Here is a 14,947-nt window from a genome sequence, read left to right as displayed (position 1 = left end):
GATAAATTATTGCGATATTTAATTCTGCTGGGAGAAGCTGGATCAACTGCCTACTAGAATGGGAAAGAAAAGTAAGAGGCAGAGAGCTTGCTCTCTCTCCCCAGAATCTATGACGGAACTTAATTACTACAAGCCTCTTAAACATCTTAAATTGGGTGACTTTATGGAGAGGTGTAATCCAGAACCCCAATCTGAACTTCGAACTTTGTCTCTGTCGACTGTATCACTGGGAGAGGGAGATACAGAAGGGGAGTTTTCTTCTTGGATTTCAGATTCAAACTTGCCTGCTAGAATGGGTGATTTTTCAAGCTCTATCCTCTCACCTACTTCTAGCTGCTTAAAAGAAGTTCCAACATATTCAGACCTCAGGGAGCTGGTCTGTACTCAGAGTATGTTAACTGCCCAATAGTAGATTCAATATCTGACTTATTGACATCGATCAAAAGAGACATCGAGAGGATCTTCCAATTCTTAAATGGCCCTCACTCTGCAGCTAAGGAGGGTGAGATTGCACACCGTCCTGACGCACAGAGAGAGTAGGAGGGTGTAAGACCTCAACCCAAACAACAAAGCATTGCAAGTACTGATGCTAACCCTCATCAAGGAAGAAGATTGTTAAAGAAACAAATCGCTTTAAGGATAAGGAAAATCCCATGCAATAGAGGACGATGGACTTCAAAGGAAAGGATAATCCTCTTACTTGCACAGCTATTGAAATCTGATCCTTTATTAATAGATCTACTCAGATATGAAAAACTTCCCCAGCATAGCAATTGTGTTCGACTAATACTGCATTTTGACAGCAATACTATACCGAATGCTGTAATGAAAAGAAAAGGATCCCTGCTCAGATTTGAAGTCATTCCTACAAGAGTCTTCTCGAGTGGGCCTATTAAACCGCTTTTACAAGGACTTAACCAAACATCAAAAATGGTACCTAGGAACCACTCTGCTACCTCCAGGGTCTTTCCTCCAGAATCTGGAGAAACTATGGAGGCAGGCCAGATCAGGGAGGTCGCACATATGAAGGCAAGCACCGACAAGCCAGAGGATGTTATAATCAGCGAATTTGTCTCCTTGTCTCCAAAGGAGCAAAGGTCAATGTTAATTGAATTTGACTTATTAAGATCTTCGCTAGCAGAAGCCTGCAGTTCAACGAGAAGGCCATCCAAGTCGGAAGAACGGGGAAAGCACGTGCAGACAAGGCCTAAAGCCGTAAAGTCCGTCCAGCGGGATAGAAGGGAAGGCAAAAGTCTTTTCAAAGAAACAAAGACTATGAACGTAGCGGCAGAAGTTCACCCTCCCCCAACAGTGCAACTGCCCTCACCTGTCTCATCTTCTTTAAGAACGGAGGAGGCACTTCCGCAACAAACAGAGGCCACTTTTGACTCCTTTGGCACTCCAGAGAAGGCGGTGGTAGTAATTCCGGACCCCCCCACCAGAAGGGTGGAGGAAGAGACACAAGGAGTAGTGCCTCGGGGTGATTGACTAGACAACAAATGGCCAACAACTAGGGTACCTTATATCCCCAGCCTTTCCCTCCTGTCCTGGAATATAGCGGTCTGGAAAGGCATTGCAAACCGGATGGATTTTATAAAATTGATTTCAACACATCATCTCATCCTCCTTCAAGAAACCTGGCTGAACTACTAATGATCCACAGATCAGCTTACCGGGTTTTGCCTCATGGCATAAACCGGCAGGCAAAGTCAATTTAAGAGGGAGGGCAATTGGGGCTTAACCACGTTGGTCAAAAGGGATACGGGATGGAAGGGTGAAGAAATTTCTTTAGATCCTCAATTCCAATATATTCTGCCTATTAGATGTACGTACAGGGGGATGGACTTAATCTTAATCAATGTATATATCGCTCCTTTTTCATTCCACCTTCTAGGAAGGGATTTGTGGGATGAATTAGACTCAGTATTAGCTACCTTAAAGGGACGCTTTCCCCAAGCAAAAATTATATTAGCTGGAGATACTAATGCAAGACTAGGTCCCTCAACGAAGAGCTATGCTAACCGAGGCCTGGTACCAACTGGATACTTTTATAATGAGTTCACTTGGTCCTCAATGGACAAGAGGACCAATAAGTATGCCCAGAGGTTAATTTCCCTCCTGTTTATGAATGATATGCAAGTACTAAGCGGCTCGAGTGATGGGTATATATATCCCTATACTTTCTCATCCAACAAAACCTCAACCTCTATCGATTATATCTGCACTTCCTCTAGTTTAGTACACCATTTTTCAGAAGTAAGAGCTATATTTAGAGAGGAAAGTGACCACTTTCCCATCAGGGCTCTGGTTTCACTCTCTTCAGAAGTTAGGCCTCATTCAAGAGAGGAAATTGACACCTTAGCAAACGCCCGGGTTTATAACTATAAAAGGTTATATTAGCACAGACTTGATGTCAAGTCTGTTACCGCTTATTTGGGCTCAGACGAAGCCAGACACCTAGCAAGGGAAATCTCCCAATCTAAGCCCGGAGACAACACCCCAATACCAGCTTATACAGAGCTAACTTCTACTCTTAGGAACTTAATGATCCAGAATGATAGAAAACTAGATGGGATCTCTAGAAAGTGGTTTGATGATGATTGTCATAACTTGAGGTCAAATCTAAGAGCTGCAGTTAAGAAAGTTAACAGACAGGATGGTGATTATTCAAATATGGTTCAACTCAGGAGAGCATACAAATCCCTCCTGAAAAACAAGAAAAGTAGCTATAACACCAGGATGTGGAAAGAGGTAGAAATGGCAGCGAAATCCCAATTCCCTACGATCTTTTGGCATAAGATAGCCGGTATATTAAAACAACGTTCCCCATTTATGGACACTGATATATCAGCAGTAAAATGGGAGAAGCACTATCTTGCTTTATTTGATGGTAACAATACAACAAATGTCTTGCAATTGGATATCCTCCAGCAAGAATTAAGGAAATGTCCGGAATGGACACCAGTTACCCCTACCGAAGTTAAGCATATAATTCAAACCTTAAAGGCCGGGAAGGCCCCAGGAGAGGACTTGTTGCCTCCTGAACTGTTTAGGTCCAACATTGACTTTTGGGTACCGGTGCTGGTAGCACTGTTTACTTATATCGATAAAGTAGGGATAATCCCTGAAGGGTGGAGGTTAGCTATAGTTTTTCCAATTTTTAAGAAAGGTGACAGAGCCGCCCCATCCAACTACCGCCCCATCAGTCTTCTTAATATAATTTCAAAAATGTATACGAAACATCTCCTAAATAAAATAGAGGACTGGTGCTTGGATAAGGAAATTCTGGCAAATGAGCAGGCAGGTTTTAGATCAGGTAGGTCTACCATAGACAATTGTTTTGTCCTTTCCCACTTAATTAATAAATACAAGACCCAGGGGAAAAAGCTGTATACTGCCTTTATTGATCTTACTGCTGCTTTTGATTCGATAGATAGGAACCATTTGTGGAGGAAACTACAAGTTATGGGGATGGACCCCAGACTTATTTTGTTGATCAGGATTCTCTATACTAATTCGGCAATTAGAGTTAGATATGCGGCAAATGGGGCCTCAACAAACAGCATACCGACAACTAGAGGAGTGAGGCAGGGTTGCCTGCTGGGCCCTACTCTTTTTAACCTTTATATAAATGATATCCCAGCGCAGCTGGATGATCTTCTGATGCACAGCCCCCAAATAGGCTCTAGATTTATTAACGTATTAATGTATGCCGATGACTTAGTGTTGTTTTCTAGAACCCAAATAGGAATGAGGAGACTTCTTGACAAGCTCACACGTTACTGTACTGCAAACCACTTGACTATAAATGTAGCTAAATCAAAAGTTTTAGTCTTTGGTAACAAGAATAAAAAGCACAATTGGCAGATTAATGACACAAAAATTGAACAAGTTACCCAATATACTTTTTCTTGGAATTGTTTTTTCCAGTGCAGGAGGTTGGACTCCGCACCATCAATACCTTTCTCAAAAGGTTAGAGCAGGAGCAAGCCTTGTATCTAAATTAAGTAAACGAATCCAACCAACCTCCATTTTACCTCTTCGTAAAGTCTTTCAGGCTAAACTTGTTCCGATCATGCTCTATGGTGCTGAAATTTGGGGTCTTACAGAGGCCCCCATATTAGAGAGAACTCAAAATAATTTGTTAAGGAGGATGCTTGGGGTAAACAATTCCACTTCAGCTGCAGCCGTCAGAGCTGAATTGGGACACTTCTCACTGTACACCTATACAATCACTAGGGCGGTAGCCTACTGGCTAAAAATGACCCAGATGGATGCCAGCAGACTCCCTAAAATATGTCTAGAGGAACAGCAGATTTCAAATCCTCAAAGGTATTCCTGGCTAACCTGGCTGTCAGAAATATTGAACCGATATGGCGTAGGGTTCCCGTTGTGTGACACACTGAACCAAGTTAAACAACGGATTAAAGATATACATGGGCAAATGGACATGGCAACCCTTTCAACTAATCATTCCCTTAAACTGCTGACAGCAGTTAAAACAACTTTCACCCTGGAAAAGTATTTATATTTAGAAATGCCATCAGTGGAGAAACAGTTATTTGTTAAGTTTAGATTCGAACTTCTAGATACCAACGTTAGATTCGGCCGTTATCGGAAAATCCCGTATGACAAAAGAATATGCATATGTGGGGTAAACGTCGTGGAGGACACGGCACATATAATATTCGAATGTAGTCTCTATCAGGAAGTTAGAAATCAATATCTGTCCCCAATTATAAATAAATTTCCCCACTGGAATATAAGCCAAAAATTAGCATTTCTGTTGAGGGCTGACTCTCCTCCCCTGGTAAGAGCGATCACTTGATACCTTAAAAGGTTGACGGCAATACGAGCCAGTTATATCAAAGAAAATTTTATCGATTGTAAGAAAGATGAGCTCAGTTAGAGAGGAGCTATCCTATTTGGGTTATCTAGTCTTGTCAATTTAGCTATTGAAATTTGATATGGTAAAATTTTAATGTCATCTATCATATATTTTTAGATTACTATTTTTGTAACTGTTTTATCTTTTTCCCTTTTTCTTTTCTGTTTTGTTTGAAAAGGCCTTCGGGCTATTCAATAAACTATACTGTATACAGTTTATACTTATTCATATTTCTAAAAAAAATAAAAAAAATAAAAACTTATCATTGTCTAGATTTCAAAATACAAAGACAAATATTCCAATTATTATTTATTTATTTTTACAATCATGATTTCCCATTTATTTCTTACTATTCATATTTCAATTCTAAATATGTATAACATCTTTCTCTTTCATTTCTTTTCCTTTTTCTCCCTTCCCATTTTTATTTTTTCCTTTTTCTTTCTCCTTTTTTTCTTTAGTGTTTTAAAATCTTGAACTCTCCTCTTTTGCCCTAAATTTCCCATTGTTTGCACCTACCTTTTTTGGTGAGGAAAAAGAAGAAAAAGAAATCTCCCTCTGCCTAATTTTGCGATGTTGCAGCAAACAGCCAACAGCCTACTTTACTTTCATTTTTGTTTTCAGCATAGCTTGATTAGGACAAGGAAAAAAAAATCTGCTCCAGCAATTTACCTCTTTGCAGCAAGCAGCAGAGCCCTGCGCAAAACAGCTGAGAGCAAATCAGCTGAGAGTTGGGAGGCCGATCCAATCAATTTGTGCTAATTAGGCTGTGCTGAAGCTGAAAGGAGCTGCTTTTTTCTTGCTGTTTGCTTGCAAGGAGGTAACTGCTGCGAGGCAGAGGCCAAAGGGTGGGGGCCAGTGGCTGGTTGGGGCTACATTCAGTGTATAAGAGGCACCTAAATTTTCACCCCCTTTTGGGGGGAAAAAGGTGTGTCTTATACTCCAAAAAATACGGTATGTGTCCAAGAAGCTCACCGACACCGAGAGAAGATGGGCAATTTGGGAGAAGGAAGCCGACACAGTCCACTGGGCCCTCCTCTCCTGGAGACATTTTCTTGAAGGGACTAAAGTGCCTTTCGAGGTTTGGACTGATCACAAAAACCTTGAAGCCCTAACCCCCCCCCCCCGCAGAAAACTTTCTCCCAAACAAATCTGCTGGGCACAATACTTCAGGCGGTTTAACTTCGAGCTAAAATACATCCCAGGGGGGAGAAACCTGCTAGCTGATGCCTTATCAAGGAAACCGCAGTTCGATAGTCGGAGGGTTCGATCGTCATCCCCTTGTCACAACCAGAAGCACAAGTTTGCACTAGGGACCAAGCCAGACTCCAACCCAATTCCGTACAGGACAAACTGACAGCAGTACTGAAAGCAGTGCTCCCAGTCGACCAATGGCTCACAGATAATAAAGATGTCTTGATCATGAAAGATGGACTGGCTTGGAAAGGGTCCAAACTGTATGTCCCTAACAGCTTGAGGTTGGAAGTCTTACAGTGCAGCCATGACTCACGTCAGGTCATTTTGGTTTCTTGAAAACTCTGCACCTAGCCAGGAGACAGTTTTAGTGGCCAAAGATGAAGGCCGATGTGGAAGATTACATAAGAAGCTATGCCACCTGTGCAGCCATGAAAATGAGACCAGGGAGACCTCCTGGGCTCCTCCAGAAAGTGGCCAATCCCAGCCGCCCTTGGGAGGAAATCACAATGGACTTTATAGTTGAGCTCCCAGAGAGTGGGGGGAAATACAGTGATTTGGACAGTGATCAATTTGTTTGCCAAGCAAGCCCACCTTAATGTTTGCTTGGGGTTGCCCTCAGCAAAGAAACTGGTAAAAATGTTTATTAAACAGATTTACCGGCTGTACGGAGTATCCCGCCGGATAATCTCAAACCAAGGAGTCCAATTCACCGCTAAATTCTGGAAGGAGTGCTTGAAGTCGGTCAGGTCCACTCAGGGACTTGGCTTCCATCTTCCAACTTCATAATGGGTCTCCCCTTGCACCACTATAGGTTTAGGCACCAGTTGGGTCTGTGGCTATAATCTCGACCCGACCACTGGCTTTAGCAAAGTGAAAATCACCACTAGGGGCCAAACCAGACCCCAACCTGATCCCGTATGGGACAAACTGACAGCAGCACTGAAAGCAGCGTTCCCAGCCAACCAATGGCTCACAGATAATAAAGATGTCTTGACCATGAGAGATGGACTGGCTTGGCAAGGGTCCAAACCAGTGGTGAAATGCAGCTGGTTCTATCCAGCTCAGGCAAACCAGTAGCGCCGGCGGCAGGAGGCTCCACCCACATTCCGTTTTTGATGCTCTGTGCATGCGCAGAAGGTCCTGCTCATTTGTTCTCATTTGCGAACCGGTAGTGAAGGTAGGTGGATTTCATCCCTGGTCCAAACTGTATGTCCCTAACAGCTTGAGGTTGGAAGTCTTACAGTGCAGCCATGACTCACGGCTGACAGGCCACATTCCTTTCTCTGAAAGTCAAGGACATTTGGTCTGCACCTGGAATGGGGTGACTGGGAGGCATCTCCAGTTGGGATGGTGCATTGATTGGACCATGTGATGGACATGTGGGTGCAGGGGAAGGGACTTGTACTTACTTTTGGGTGAGGAAAATCTGGAAGCTTTCAGATTCAGGTTTTCCTAGATGTGCCAATATGACATCTCTAATAAAATGGAACTTTGAGAAAACTTCTAGCCTCGGAGTCTTCTTTTGTTGGGAGTGTTACTTGGAACCCTGACATCTAGGCTTGCAAACAAGCCACTGGTACAAGGGTGTGAGGAAGTTGTGGTAAGGCTCAAGGAGTGTGTGAAGGAGACTTGGGGAGGGTGTGCAGGGTGCACAGATGGTGAGGGAGGTGCCATGATGTCTTGGGAGGGTGCATGGAGGTGCACAAGTGGCCTGCACAGAATGAGGGCAAAGGGTCTGAGGAAAGATACACAGATGGGGCAGAATTATTCCAGTGACTTGTAACCTTCCCAACTGGCATCTCTATTGACTTTCTGGGGAAGCTGATAGGAAAGAACATAAATGGCGATCACATAATCACAGGGCATTGCAATGGATTGTAAATGTGAGTACAAGTGCTCAGATTGCAATTACATGACCATGGGTTTTCTAGAATGGCCAGAAGTTTGAGGATCAGTCGTAACCACCATTCATCCAGTGCCATTGTTACTTTGAACGGTTTCTGAATAAATGGTTATAAGTTAAGGACTAGCTGCACACAAGTTCATGTACACTCAGAAATCAGTACCATCAGCACTAGAAAATTTTCTCAACATTCTTGTCCTCCAAGTTATAGGAAAAAGACAAATTAATAATAAAGTGATATATTAGGAAAAACCTAGAGCCAAAAATATTTATTACCAATTCTTCAGAATAACCAAATATACTTAATTACGGTAAGTTTCCAAGTAATCTCTATTCACAAAGTATTCTTAGCATTCATGGAAGCAAGATTAATACATTACATTCCCATGAATACCCATTCATGCCTTTGGAAATTGGGTATTAACTCAAATTAGTATATTTAATAATACTTTGCAATGTATTAAACTTTTCCTATATCATCTTTTATAATGATTACTGATATAACATTTTTGGAAAAAGAGTTAATTGACCTCCAATTAATGACATATTTGTTATAGGATAATTAGTTTGGAATGCATTTTACTAATCTAATTTGTATATTTGACTATACTGAATATACACCAATACACCAACCACATTACATCTTTTTACTTTTCTAAAATGTCTGATATGTTTTCCAAATATCAATACATTAAAAAATATACATTAGGGAAAGCAGCAGACAAAAGTACATTTATTAGGGAAACGTGTACAGGTAGTGTTCAATTTACAACCACAATTAGGACTGAAATCTTGGTCATTGAGTGAAATGATTATGGTCATTAAGCAATATTGTGGGTCATTAAACCAATGGAATCCCAGATAAGGAGCATGGGATGGGGAATCTCTGCTCAGGAGCTACAGTACAAAATTTCCCTGCAGAAATTCAAGCAAGATTGAATTTCAAGCAGCAAATTCAAGCTTGAGTGTAGAAACACTTATGCATGGCCTCCACTGGGCCTCTCCCAGGCACTGCCCTGCACTCCTTTCCTTATTGTGCTGTCACTCTTCAGTGCCTCTCCATTCTCTGTTGGATTTTGGTTCTCTCTTGTTTCCAGGGTCTGGCTGAAAGAGCTGCCCGTGAAGGAGTTCAGTTCTCCTCTGTATGTAGAAGAGAACTGCAGGAAAAGAGCTCAAATGTTCAGGAGCTCAGCTTCCCTCCTTAGACAACCTTTTCAGTCAACCCACAGAGATTAGTTCAGACAAAGTCCTGTCATCAGGCAGCAACAATTTACAACCTTTCCTGCCAGTTTCCCCACTGACAGGGAAGCCAGCAGAGAAGATTACAAATGACAACCCCAAAACTGTGGGACACTTAGTTCTAGTTAGTTCTAAATGAGAACAGGGTGTCAAGTACCAATTTTGTAATCATATGACTGTGGGAATGGTGGAGCAATATTTTATGATGGCTGGAAGTTGTTTATTTACGGGCTGTAAAGTATTCTTTCTGAAGCCATCATGGACCACCATTAAATGAATGGTCATAAGCCAAGAGCTACCTGTACACATTTTCATGCACTGAAACACAGATATCTATAGAATAGAAGATATTCTTCACATGGCATTCTTAAAACAAATACAAATCATATGGATCAAATCCATATGAAATGGATTAAAGTGGGCTTCTGATTAAAAACAAAAGGTGAACTTTGTTAATACTTTAAAAGGAACATGACTTATTCTCACAACTACTCTACTTTAAATAAAACATATTTCATTTCAATACATACTTTTTAGATACTATATCTGGTTAATCGAGCACTCTATTTTTTATTACATGTTTATTACAAGTAGTCCTCAGTTAACAACAAAAACTGCTAAGAAATGCAGTTGTAGTGATGTTGCATGATGTCACATGACCACACTGCTTGGTAACAGCAATTCAGGAAGACTTGTCTGTTGTTGTTAAATGAGGACTACATTGGTTGTTAAGCAAGGGCATCATGTGACTGCAACTTCCTGTCACTTCACCATTGCCTGATTGTGGGAAGCTGGCAGGGAAGGTTCCAAGTCATGAACATGTGATTGTGGGACTCTGTGATGGCCAAAATTCCAAAGATTAGTTTAACTTCTACTTCTTCAGTGCTATCATAAGTCTGAGTGATTGTTGAATGAGTGATTATTAAATCAGGACTACCTGTATCAGAGAACTAGCATTGCAAAAATAAAGTTCTATACCTTTGCACTTTTTTATATGTGTGTATATATATTATGCATATATGTGTTTAAATACGCACACACACACACACACACACATACACACACACGTATACAATACAATACAATACAATACAATACAATACAATACAATACAATACACACACACACAAATCATTCTGAATATCTATAGTGAATGGAAATCAAAATTAATAATAGGTTTTCTCCCCGCTCTCTCAATATCATAGGAGAATGCTATTCCAAAGTTTTGAGTTATTACGAGTAAAGATGCTCAGTACTGGCTGACCTAAGGTTGCAGGTTTTTACATAACTGGCATATAGTCCAAGCAGCAGTCTTTTCTAGACATTTGCAAGAATAGGTTATTAATCTGGGAAAATTCTCAAAGCAGCCTTATTGAGGACAAAACTACTTCGAGGAAAGCTGCTTCCTTTGAAAGTTTTGCACAGGTGTATAGTTTTAGATTTATATTTTGGATAGTTACATATCATTCAATGTACATATTTATAAAAATGCATATATAAAATACATTTCAGTATAAATATTAATAAATATAATCTCACTATGTAGATAAAAATTAAAAAGTTTATTTTAAAAATAATAAAAAGATTAATCAGAAAAAAGCTTCCAGCAAAGGGAAGGCTAAATCACCAGCATTCCCAATCACTTAAGAGAATGTAAAGTTTCCCAGACATTTTTTTAGTCAGTCAAGAGATATACAGTTGACATACATCTTCTTTCTTATGTACAAATTCTTAATTCCAGTCAGGTACATTTATGTTAACAGAATGAGGCAGATTGGCCTAACATCAGAAAATAGCATTGATTTTTATGATGTAAATTTCCATTTTAAACTTTCAGGATAATGACAGTGTTGTAACATACCTTTCCCTGGACCAGTATATTTTTCTTTTGCATAGTCCACATCAAAAATATAACGGTAAAAGCATAGCTGGGTGAATAAGGCCTTGTCAGAGTACTGTAATAAAACACATACACAGACACACATAAATAAAGTATGCTATTGAAAAACAGCTCAGACTAGAATAACCATGCTCACATATAACTTTTATGCTATTTCACAGTTACTTATTAAAGCTAAATGTTTGCTATTAGTTTTTATCAGCTGCCTTGGAAAGCAATTCAGTTAAATGTTATGGTATACTAAATAAATGTCTTAAAAAATCCTCAACCCTCCTAAAAATCAGTGTGGAAACCTCTTGTGTTTATGTAGTATTGATTACAATAAAGGTTTTAATAGACTTATTTTAAATCATGAAACTATACGATTGTTATAGAAATATAAAAGAAGCATCTGACTACATAGTCAATACATGCATTTAACAATGACTTTAGAAATTATACATAGTATTAGGAAAGCAAATTTCAATATAGTTTCATGCTAAAAGTATGTTTAACATAAACTATATATTTTTGTACAATAAATACTTTGGAAATGCATACATTGTATGTGAAATAACTCTGAGCCTATGACTTTGTGACATTCCAGAGAGCTTTTGGCAGGGGTGAAATGTAAAATTTGTTACTACCGGTTCTGTGGGCGTGGCTTGGGGTGTGTGTGTGTGTGTGTGGGTAATGTGACTGGATGGGCGTGGCCAACTTTTTTTAAAAAAAACTTTTCAAAGCATTTTTTCTAATGCTTTGAAAAGCCTCTCTGCCGATCAGGAATTCAACTGGGATCGTCAGAGAGGTTTTTTAAAAAAATGCCTCTCTGCCGATCAGGGAACTCAGCTGGGATCGTCACAGACTTTTCAAAGCATTTTTTTTACCACCTCTTCGGCCAAGAGGTTGCAGAAAAAAATGCTTTGAAAAGCTTCTGATGATCCCAGCTGAGCCGCGCGATCATCTGATGCTTTTTTTTTAACTTTTAAAAGCATTTTTTCATTGGAAGAGGTTGTAGAAAAAATGCTTTTAAAAGTAAAAAAACAAAAAAGCCTCTGATGATCATGTGGCTCAGCTGGGCATGGTGTGGGGGGGGGCAGGGATTTTTGCTACCAGTTCTCCAAACCACCCGCCGCCATCACTACCGGATCGGGTGATCCAGTCTGAACCGGGAGCATTTCACCCCTGGCTTTTGGAGAATTTTATTCATTGGTTTATCAGAGACCACTTTTAACTTAGATTTTAAATGAAAATTTCCTATTAGGACTACATCTATCTTAACATTCTGTGAGTCAGTGATTTTGCTTGAATTTATAGATTATAGATAATGATTGGGAAAAATTACTTGGGTTGATAGATTTATCTGTTGAATAAGGTTATAACTCGGGGGGGGGGGGGCTTCCGGTTTGGCGTCGTGGCGAGACAGTCGGGGAAATAGCGGGCTCTGATGAGCGCTGCAAAAATCCCGGTTGCCAAACTGCTGCCAATGGGTCTTCGGACTGGAACCGTCCTGCAGGGACGGGGAAGAAAGAGAGGCGCCTCAGAAGACCAAGAGGAACAGGCAAGTTCCTCGGAGGTCAGAGGGAACTCTCTGTGAGTCAGTGATGCGGGGCAGCAGCCATGGCGGCTGCCACAAAGCTGGGACAACCGGGCTAAGTATAGAGCTGGAGAGAAGAAAGAAATGGAACGGAGTTTTTTTGAAGCTGGGTGAGTGACAGCCAACTCAGGCTTGAATAACAACAAGAGAAACATCTTACAACTATAAGACCCCTAATGTGTAACAGCGGCTAAGGAGCATGGGGGCAAAGAAGATTTTGAAATGTAATTTGGAAAAGACAAAAACCCAACTGAAAATTGATTTCTGAACAAACTAATTGGAAACTTTAAACAATTAGACATGGTCAAAGGATTGGAAAGAAATAAAGAGATCCTTCCCCCCCTCCTTTCTTTTTTAAATGGCAAGAAAAATAAAAAGAATGGATAATAAGCTTTAAGAAGGAAAAAACGGATGTATAAATAAAAGGGGGGGGGGAAGAAAAAAAGAAGTGAGAAGAGCTATTTAAATTTGGACTGGACTTTAAATATGATTTGATATTTTTAAACTGAAAAAGAAAAAAGAGAAGTCAAGTAAGATTGTGATGTAATGGAAACAAAATGGATACTTATTAAGCAATTGGAAATTGTGGATTGCAGAGAGACATTATCTGAAGTAAAAAGTAACATTGAAACTTGGTTCTTTGTTTTAGAAAATTGTGAACTTCACAGATAATAACCGTGGGAACTTGTGGAGGAGGATTTTCTTGTCTACAAGAGGCTTGACTTTTGGAGAAATAAAAAAAGTAATAGAAGGGAATACAGTAGAACTATTATAATTGGAGCAATTATTTGATTTGGAGAATGGAAATAAAAGAAATAACTATAACGTTGCACAGAGGACAAAATTTGAGGATATAAAAATTGAAATGGAGTATACATGTGTGGACAAGAAAATGAAGATGGAGAAATAAGACATAGAAGTGGAAAATAAAGAAGATAAAGATATTGTGATTAAATATGAACAAATAATTGAACATGTGAATATTAATAATAAAAAGGAGGTCTCTAGAGATTATATTGAGATTAACAATAACACAATGATGATTATACTGAGATTAATAATGATATAATAATGATTATATGGAGATTAATACTGAATGATAAAAGAATAAAAGGTTGGAAAATATTAAGAAATTTAAAGAAGTCCAAGGCCTGGATTTATAAATTGACCATATTGAGATAAACAAATACGAGAAAAATTATGTTATAGATATTTGGAAATGAAATAGGGATTGAAGTTAAAATATATGGACATAGATTACATCAGAAAAAATATAGCAATGGATATAATGAACCAATTTTTTATTAAGATGCTAAAAGATACTACTTGAAGAAATTGATGGTTATAATAATTGGGATATTATTTAAATACCTATAACAATTGTTATAATTTGAATATTTTTTATAATAAAACTACAAAAGTAAAAGATGATTACGTTGGGAGTAACAGTGAGAAAAATAAAGATAATTATACTGGGATTAACAGTAACTAAAATGATTACACTGGGATTAAAAGTGAGAAAAATAAAGATGATTACACTGGGATTAACAGTGAGAAAAATAAAGATGATTACACGGATTAACTGATCAGTGGCTGAATGATCTAAGAATAGGGGATATAGACATCAAGCCCTTGTCATGGTCTGATCATTCTCTCCTTAACATGGACTTTCAAGTCACTTCCACCCACCGCAGGGAGACGGAACCAACCAAATGGTTCCGTCCCAGGCACCTGATGGACCCCGAAAGGTTCCTGATGGAGCTTGGGCCATTTCCTGAGACTCTGGCTCACGACTCGACTGAGGACCTGGTGGTCGCCTGGGACAGGGCGGCTACTGGGGCCTTGGACCACGTCGTGCCTTTGCGGCCTCTGACCCGATGCCGATCTCGTCTAGCTCCTTGGTTTTCTGAGGAGCTGAGAGAGATGAAGCGTCGGAAAAGACGCCTGGAGAGCGATTGGAGGACAAGCCGATCTGAATCTGACTGAACACAGGTGAGATCTTATATTAAGACCTACCTAGTGGCGATAAGAGCGGCGAAGTCTAACTACTTCTCCGCTCTTATTGCATCTGCAGAGAACCGCCCAGCTGCGCTGTTTAGGGTGACCCGCTCCCTACTTCAGGTGGGGGTACGGGAAGATCCCTTAAAGGGTCGAGCTGAGGATTTTGTACAATTCCTGCATGATAAAGTCGCTCAGATTCGGGAAGGCCTGGACTCCGATTGGGTAGATCCAGGGGAGGAGACG

At 39.9% G+C, this 14,947-nt stretch overlaps 1 protein-coding gene across 1 annotated transcript in view; it reads right to left on the bottom strand.

Moving 5' to 3' along the window:
* POLA1 (DNA polymerase alpha 1, catalytic subunit) overlaps positions 1 to 14,947 on the bottom strand; it is a 568,283-nt gene that overhangs the window by 105,765 nt on the left and 447,571 nt on the right. Inside the window, exon 36 of the mRNA XM_070943339.1 lies at positions 11,089 to 11,182. Coding sequence (XP_070799440.1) covers positions 11,089 to 11,182 — 94 coding nt within the window. The remainder of the gene's footprint in view (positions 1 to 11,088; positions 11,183 to 14,947) is intronic.

The sequence above is a fragment of the Pituophis catenifer genome, unplaced genomic scaffold (assembly GCF_029215685.1).
Source record: "Pituophis catenifer annectens isolate HBS135680 unplaced genomic scaffold, rPitCat1.0.hap2 SCAF_4, whole genome shotgun sequence".
Classification (NCBI taxonomy): domain Eukaryota; kingdom Metazoa; phylum Chordata; class Lepidosauria; order Squamata; family Colubridae; genus Pituophis; species Pituophis catenifer.
Note: the sequence above shows the minus strand (reverse complement) of the source record. Positions and strands in the feature narration are given on the sequence as shown.